The 8,000-nt window shown below is 53.3% G+C and overlaps 1 protein-coding gene across 1 annotated transcript; it reads left to right on the top strand.

The window, feature by feature from the left end:
- Positions 1-1,539: 1,539 nt before the first annotated feature.
- ZNF503 (zinc finger protein 503) lies at positions 1,540-4,735 on the top strand. The gene is made up of 2 exons (XM_054382489.1): positions 1,540-1,851; positions 2,992-4,735. Exons 1-2 carry the CDS (start codon positions 1,540-1,542, stop codon positions 4,510-4,512), a joined length of 1,833 nt encoding a protein of 610 aa, XP_054238464.1. The 3' UTR covers positions 4,513-4,735.
- Positions 4,736-8,000: the final 3,265 nt, after the last annotated feature.

Genomic DNA, 8,000 nt, shown 5'->3' with positions numbered 1-8,000 from the left:
AAACGACGAGGAGGGAACGGGAAGAAGAGCCCAGCAGCTCTACTCATCCCCGCACGGCACTGCTCCGCGCCCCCAGCCCGGTGCGGCGCCGGGGAGGACTGCCGGATGCTGGCACACAAATAGAGTTTACCCGAAGGATTTATTCCGCAATTTGAATGGCTTTTTCTCCCGAAGAACCCGTCTCTCTCTCTCTCTCTGTTTTCCTTCCTCCCTCTCTTTCTCTCTCTCCTTCCCCCTTCAAGTCACACCAGGCTTGTAATCAGCAACAAAAGCTGACATAAATCAAGGGCGGATTGACAGGGGCTGACAAATAACTGATTGATTGCGGTTGGGGAGCACTGACAATTGACGGCGGGGCGGAGAGACCCGAAAGGCGGCGGCAGGCGGTGCGTGACAGCCCGGCGTGTGACGACTGGCCTCCCCCAATCCCACCGCGCTCCTCGCGCCGCCGCAAGCCGCGCCGCAGCGCCCCGGTTCCCGCCTGCTGCGGGCGGCGACGTACAGGCCAGCGCTCTGCAGGTTCTTGTCTGAGTCTAACCCCGCGTTTTGAGGCGGGAGGGGTAGGAAAAGCGTCCTGCGCCCTTCTTCGGTGTCTGGAGGGGACGCGGCGCAGCGGAGGCCACGGAGCTGTCCCGGGGGGGCTCGCCCCGGGGAGGGGGGAGAGCGGGCTGTGCCTGGAAGCGCCGTTCGTGCCGGACGGAGGGCGGCAGACCGTGCTCGGGGCGGTGTGGGTGCAGCGGGGCTGCGCTCGGGGAGGGGGGCGGCGGGGCCGACGAAGACCTGCGGCTCCCCCCCCCACATCCCACCCGGCAGGCGCGGCGCCCCTACCCTCACGGCCGCCTTCGCTTCTGCTGGGCTGTCCGCGTCGGCTGCGGAGGAAGAAAAACGTTCGCAGCGCGTGATGTGAAACATAGAATTAACGCCCAGCCCGTCCTAGGAGCGAAAACAAGGAAGGAGGGGAGGGGAGAGGGGAGGCGGACTAGAAAGGGAAGGGGAAAAAAAGGAGCGAGAGACCATTAAAAACAGAGGAAAAAAAGCCCCAGAAAAGGGAACGTCACATCCCCTTGACCCTCCAATCACCTCGGGGTCCCATTTGATTGGAAGGCGGCAAAGGCTTTAATCTCAGACTAATTCAGCTGCTTTTGAAGTGAGTTTCTTTGCCAGATTCCGGTCTGGATGGGCAGCGGCTCGCATCACAGCTGAGCGGCGGAGGCGAGCGCTCCGCGCCGCGCCAGCCGGGGGAGCCGAAAGCGGCCGAGGGGCACAGCGGCACACGCTCGCAGCCCCCACTCCCGCCCCCAGCATAGCCCAAGGATTACTCGGCTTTTTTAACTCCTCTTTCTCACCGGCCGGCTCCCCCTTTCCCTCCCTCTCCCCACCCACGCCCTCCCCGCCAGAGAGAGCCACGGGACATTTTATGTTTGTTTTCCTGCTCGGGGAGCGTGTGGCTTTTTCCCCTCCTCGCCTTCAGAAAGCGAGTAAGCGTTTCCAAGTGCGAGCGGCGCCACTTGCCCCAGTTTTCATGCGAGGTTTTGGGTCATGATCACATCGCCCTCGGTTTCTGCTATAAGAGGTAGTAAGCGCAGCAGCAGCCTCAGCGAGCCCGGAGGCAGCCCCCGCCGCAGCCGCAGCACCGCCGACCTCGCCGGGCCGAACGGGCACGCTGGGAATAACGGCAGCAGCAGCGCCGCCGCCAAGCCCTGCTTCCACGCCGTCCCCCCCTCGGACCCGCTACGCCAAGCTAACCGCCTTCCCATCAAAGTCTTGAAAATGCTCACGGCGCGGACTGGACACATTTTACACCCCGAATACCTGCAGCCTTTACCTTCCACGCCTGTCAGCCCGATTGAGGTAAGGACCTCGGAGCCAGCCCCGACCCCCTCCCCACCCGGGTCTTTCTCCCCTCCCTGCCCGGGCTTTCGCTGTGCATGGCGTCTTCGCCAGCCTCCCACGGCATTCTTTCCTGAGCCTTGAAATACATTTACACCGGGAAACGGGCTTTTTTTGGTCTAGAGTTAGTGCAGGGGACCGCTCCTGGTTAGTGGTTTCATGTTTACTGCGCTAATCTCTAATTCCTATATAAAATAACTTTTAAATTGTGCCTTTTTTTTTTTTTTTTTTTTTTTTTTTTTTTTTTTTTTTTTTGAGAGAGAGGAAGGGTGAGTGGAAGGAAACGACCCACTCTGGGGTCACGATCCGGCCACGCAACTAAGCAGGGCTCCGAGTGCCAAACAGCCTTGCTGCTGCAGGGTGCGTTTTGGCCGCGGATGGGGGGGTGGGAGGGAAGGGGGCCGCAGAGGGACAAGCTCAAGCGTGGGTGCGGCAGGAAAAACTATTTCAGCAACCCGACCGTTCCAAGTACCCATACGCGTTTGTACTTCAGGGGCCCTATTCGTCCCTTTTCTCCTCTATTGAGGTTGTTGGCGCCCCTCTGCCTCGCTTGCTGTTTGCGGGACCGAAACTCGAAACGGAGCGGGTGGCGGGAAGGGTGTGTCCGTGGGAATGAATTATTTCATTAAGGTCTTTGTGGAGTGAGGACACCCCTCTCCTCCGGAGTCCGACTCGCTGCCTAACTCGGGCTCTGTTTATAAATAGTGTCAGCAGTCACGGCGCAAAAATGCTGCAGTCGCTATAGTTCACGGGCGAGTTTGTGCGCCTGCACAGCGGGAGCGGCGGGATGGCAAGCGTCGAGTCGCCGAGTTCCGTGCTGCTCCCCCGCCCCCGCTGCCGGAGAAGGGGTGGGCGACGCTGAAGGCGGCCGCGGTGGGCTCGCAGGGATACAAAAATCCCCAGCTCTTTTTAAAGGCTTTGTGTAAAATGGTGCATGCAGGGAAGGGGGCTGTCAAAGTGATGAATGCGCACGAAATTGTTCATTACTTCCAGGCTGTTCTCTGCGAAAACGTACGGGACAAGTGTTCTAGGTTTACCCCGGCGGCTTTCTTAAGACTCCGATTAAACCTCTGTCTTTGTGTGTCCTTCTCATTTCCGCAGCTGGATGCGAAGAAGAGTCCTTTGGCCCTTTTGGCACAAACTTGCTCGCAGATAGGGAAGCCGGACCCGTCTCCTTCCTCCAAACTCTCTTCGGTCACCTCCAATGGCTCCGGAGGCGACAAGGACTCCAAGTCGGGCCCCTTGAAGCTCAGCGACATCGGCGTGGAGGACAAGTCGAGCTTCAAGCCGTACTCCAAACCGGGCGCAGAGAAGAAGGAGCCGGGAGCGACGGGCTGCGCGGGCGCCCCCGCCGCGGGGGTCGCGGCCGGGGAGAAATCGGGATTCCGGGTGCCGAGCGCCACCTGCCAGCCATTCACCCCAAGGACAGGCAGCCCCAACTCCAGCGCCTCCGCCTGCTCGCCGGGGCTGCTGCCGGCCGAGGGCAAAGGCGTGGAGGACAAGAAGGACTCGGAGGGTTGTGGAAAAAGCGGCGGCTCCGGCCCGGAGGGAGGCCCAGGTACCACCAGCATCAGCCACAGCCGGATTAGCGTGAGCTGTGCCGGGATTAACGTGGAAGTCAACCAGCACCAGGAGAGCACGCCGGGCTCCAAACCCATCGCCTCGGACTCCGCCTCCTCCTGCAGTAGCACCACCGCCACCTCCTCCACCTCCGTCCTGGGCTCCGGCCTCGTGGCTCCCGTCTCCCCTTACAAGCCGGGACAGACCGTCTTCCCCCTGCCCCCAGCGGGTATGAGCTACCCGGGGACGCTGGCTGGAGCCTACGCTGGCTACCCACCCCAGTTCCTGCCGCACGGAGTGGCCCTGGACCCCACCAAATCCTCCAGCCTAGTCGGAGCTCAGCTGGCCGCTGCCAGCAGCCTAGGCTGCAGCAAGCCGGCAGGGTCGAGCCCGCTGGCGGGCGCGTCGCCGCCGTCGGTGATGACGGCGAGCCTGTGCCGAGACCCGTACTGCCTGAGCTACCACTGTGCCAGCCACCTGGCAGGCGCTGCTGGCGCCTCCTGCGCCCACGATCAGGCCCTCAAATCTGGATACCCCCTCGTCTACCCCACCCACCCTTTGCACAGCGTCCACTCCTCGCTGACCGGTGCCACACCGCCCTCATTAGCGGGCCACCCTTTGTATCCCTACGGCTTCATGCTCCCCAACGACCCCCAGCCACACATCTGCAACTGGGTGTCAGCCAACGGACCCTGCGACAAGCGCTTTGCAACCTCAGAAGAGCTACTTAGCCACTTGCGGACCCATACTGCCTTCCCGGGCACCGATAAACTCCTCTCCAGCTACCCCAGCTCCTCATCACTGGCCAGCGCAGCAGCCGCGGCCATGGCATGCCACATGCACATCCCCACAACAGGCGCTCCGGGCAGCCCAGGCACACTGGCCCTGCGCAGCCCACACCATGCCCTGGGACTTGGCAGCCGCTACCACCCCTACTCCAAGAGCCCTCTGCCCACCCCTGGGGCTCCTGTACCCGTGCCCGCTGCCACCGGACCGTACTATTCCCCCTACGCGCTCTATGGGCAGAGACTCACCACAGCCTCGGCCCTGGGGTACCAGTGAGCACAGGCAGTGGGGCTTTGACACACAACACAAGAATTTAGCGGTGAGGGAAGGAAGCCCTGAAAAACTTTATAAAAGTTGGAAAGAAAAAAGAGCAAATCTGACTTTTTATAAAGTAGTGTTCATTTGAGGACTGGATCCATGAACACTGTATTTATTTATGTTAGCTTCAAGCGGGACAACGAATCATAAAGTGCATTACTTAACTGAGCTCAATAGGTAAAAGTGGAACACCCATTGTAGAATATAAATAAAAAGATAGAGGTCTTCTCTTTAATGTTACTTTAAAATTGCTATGATTGTATTGTACGTTCTTATTTAATGTCTCATTGAAACAAAAATTTACATGCATGTTTGTTACTAAAAAAAAAAACAACTCGCAATTTGTCAGTTATAATTTCAAATTGCAATTATTTTTAAGGTGTATACCCTTGAAAGAGAATTGGTATTTTTTTGTATGTATTCTGGAAGAAAAAAAAAAACAAAACAAAAAAAACCCAAAAAAAGCCCAAAAACAAAACAACAAAAAAAAATCTATTCCAAAAACCTCATTTGCCTTATTTTGTTCTTTAAAAGGAACACTTAACTATTTTTAATTTTTAAGTCTACCCTGTAAAAAAGGGTTCAGTAAGGTTTACGTCATGTACTAAAATAGACAATGTATCGCTTTAAAGAGTAAAATTCCGTATATTTGATGTATTAAAAGGTTTTAGTTTTTTGGTTTTGTTTTTGTTTTTTTAATATGCTTTGTTTCTGTTATAAAACCTGAGTAGGTCTTGGATGGAGGCAACTACTAATTTCTCCTTGAGCATTTATTCAGTTTTAATTAAATTTTTTTTAAGGTTTTTTTTTTTTAAAAGCTTTTTTTTTTTTTGTAATTGCAACCCAGGGGCTCTTTAAAACAAAACAACAACAAAAACCCCCAAACAAAAAAAGCACCAAACCCAAGAAACAAACAAACAAACAAACCCAAAGGGCGTATTTTTTTTTTTACCTTCAGCAGAATTCCTAAGCATGAAATGGGAAAACAGACGCTCAGTTAAATCTCTTTCACTTTCCTAAAGAAGATTAACTTTCTTTTTTTTAAAAATGTGTTTCAATTTAAGTACTTTATTCTTTAGAAAGAAATGGGGAAGACAGGACTTAATTGTAAAAGATTAAGAAGATTATCTGAAAGCTTCTTTTTACTGTGTAATACATAACTATTTGTCTCTTTTCTAAACGAGAAGTTCAGAAGCAATTAGAGAAGCGCCGTTTGATCTCCTCCACTTGTCAATTTCTTCACTTCGTACCGCAGCACAAACGATCATCACGTTAAAAAAAAAAAAAAATCTACCCCACAGCTCAGAGAGCTCATTTTCTTTAAAAAAAAAAAAAATGAAGGGAAGGGGGAAAGAAAAGAAGAAGTCCATCCATTATCTGGTCCGAGTTTGCTCTTTACTGAAGTACAGTGCCAAACTCGACGTGATGCTGAGAGAGGCTGCCCGTGCCTGCGCCGCGTCTCTGCCTCCCCAGCCCGGGCTTCCCAGGGCCACCGCCCGGCTCCGGCTCGTTCTGAACTCAGGTAGGAGCGGGGGCTGCGATGGACAAGCCAGAGCAGCTACCGAAACTGCGGAACAACCCGTTGCCGCCCAGATAGTAGAAAAAGCGATACCCCAGCGCGTAAAGGCAATGCCAGCGAAGAGTTTGGCCCCCGCGGTCTGCTAGGCTCTTGCAGGGACAGGCTCCCGCGGAGCCCAGTACCTGCTGTCCGTGTGCTCTTGCTGCAGGCTGCTCCCGCACTGGCCCAGCGCGACACGCTGCCGAGGGAAAAGTTGCAAGCAGTGACTTTGCTTGAAAAAATCACTGGGGGTTCTATTTTCTTCGGTACCCCTCCGATATAATTACTGTTCAAAGTTTCCCGTGGTGCCCAGGTGCTAATTAGTCTAATACATTTACTCCTGATAGTTAGTGAAAGTTAGCGTTAATGTGAAAAGAAGAGAAAAGCCACACGCTAATGAAGCTCCAGCGCTCGCCCGTCCGTCCCGGCACCCGGTGAGCCGTGGCGCTTCTGCTGGAGCCTGGCCGGGCCCGGGGCCGGACCGCACACGGGGACTCCGAGTCTGGGCCGCGCTCGGCTCGCCTGAGACGCTGACCCGAAAGCGACACGGCAAAAGCTTTACAGTTTAACTGAATGTGTTGGGTTCCCCCCTCCCTTCCCTCTTTAAAGGGAAAAGGGGCCACTGCGTAGCTCTGCTTCAGGGAATGTAAAATGAGCTCTCGGTGTGAATTGAGAGAGAAAGGGAGGGGAGGGCACCAAGTTAACTTCAATAACAAAATAGGAAGCGGATACAAGCACAGCAAGTAATCGAAAGAAGGGTTTTGTGGGTCGTGGGAGGTGGTGGCGCAGGATTCAGCCAGTGAGTCCGTGAAAGGCAGGAAAAGCTAACAGCCCTCACCCCACGCTGCACACCCCCCGCCCTCTCCTGTGGCCCGGCTGCCGTGCACTAGCAGCGCAGTCCGGCCAGCCTGCCCTCACCGCTTCGCTATTGTAACCACCCTTAATCTGACGAAAATTAAATTCGGGCAGTACATGGGTGTACAAGCATCTATTACAGATTTGCCGGGATTAAAAAACACCAGCACCACACACGGTCCTCTTGTGCTTCTGTATTTTACAATTACAGATTTCTAACAGCTGCAGCCAGTACTTCACTAGCTGAAACCCATGAGCGGTCAGGTGTTGCGGGGACTAGTCTAAAGAGAGCGAGAGAGGGATTTCTGTGTCCTAGAGCCACAGACAGTCCTGTGGATTTCGGCTCTAAAAAGTTATACACATAAAGATTACTCATGCAAGCGATGAAATGATGCTGAATGTTATTATTACTGTTTTGCACAGATACTGTCCCCGAGATTAATGAAAAATTAAAATAGCTTGGTTTACATGTAGGGTGGTGGTAAGGAGGTCTCTCTTCCAGGCTTTTAAAGTATTTGACCTGGCAAGTGTCACCTAGGATTTTGATATTAATCTAGGAAATTCCCCCCCCCCCCTCCTTTTTTTTTTTCCTTTTTTCTTTTTTTTTTTTTTTCCCTTTTCCCCCCCCCTATTAGAGATTGACTTAGGGACATTAATGTTTTTAGGTAAAAGGACTGCATTCGTTATTTTTTCTCCAGTGTTCTTACTAACTGGATGGGTTGTGGAGTTGACAGCAGCCGCTGGTCCATGCCACCGAACTAAAATAATTTCACAGTGAAAAACCAGCTCGAGAGGACAAGCAACAGAAGGGCAAAACCCATCAAAACCTGAAACTCTGATCAGTCTGACCAGAATCGTGCATACATTAGTTTAAATTAAGCAGTTTCATTTTTCTCACAAATCTTTTCTGAACTCATGTAATATTTAAATCACCTCCTCTCAGATGCTAAGTGCAACTGAAGAACCAAAATAAAAAATAATGCATTTCCATCCCCTCTCAAAGGTTTACTCTGGATGCCACTTCGACAAAATA

The sequence above is a fragment of the Indicator indicator genome, chromosome 7 (assembly GCF_027791375.1).
Source record: "Indicator indicator isolate 239-I01 chromosome 7, UM_Iind_1.1, whole genome shotgun sequence".
Taxonomy (NCBI): Eukaryota; Metazoa; Chordata; class Aves; order Piciformes; family Indicatoridae; genus Indicator; species Indicator indicator.
The sequence above is the reverse complement of the archived record's forward strand: the minus strand, read 5'-3'. Positions and strand labels throughout refer to the sequence as shown.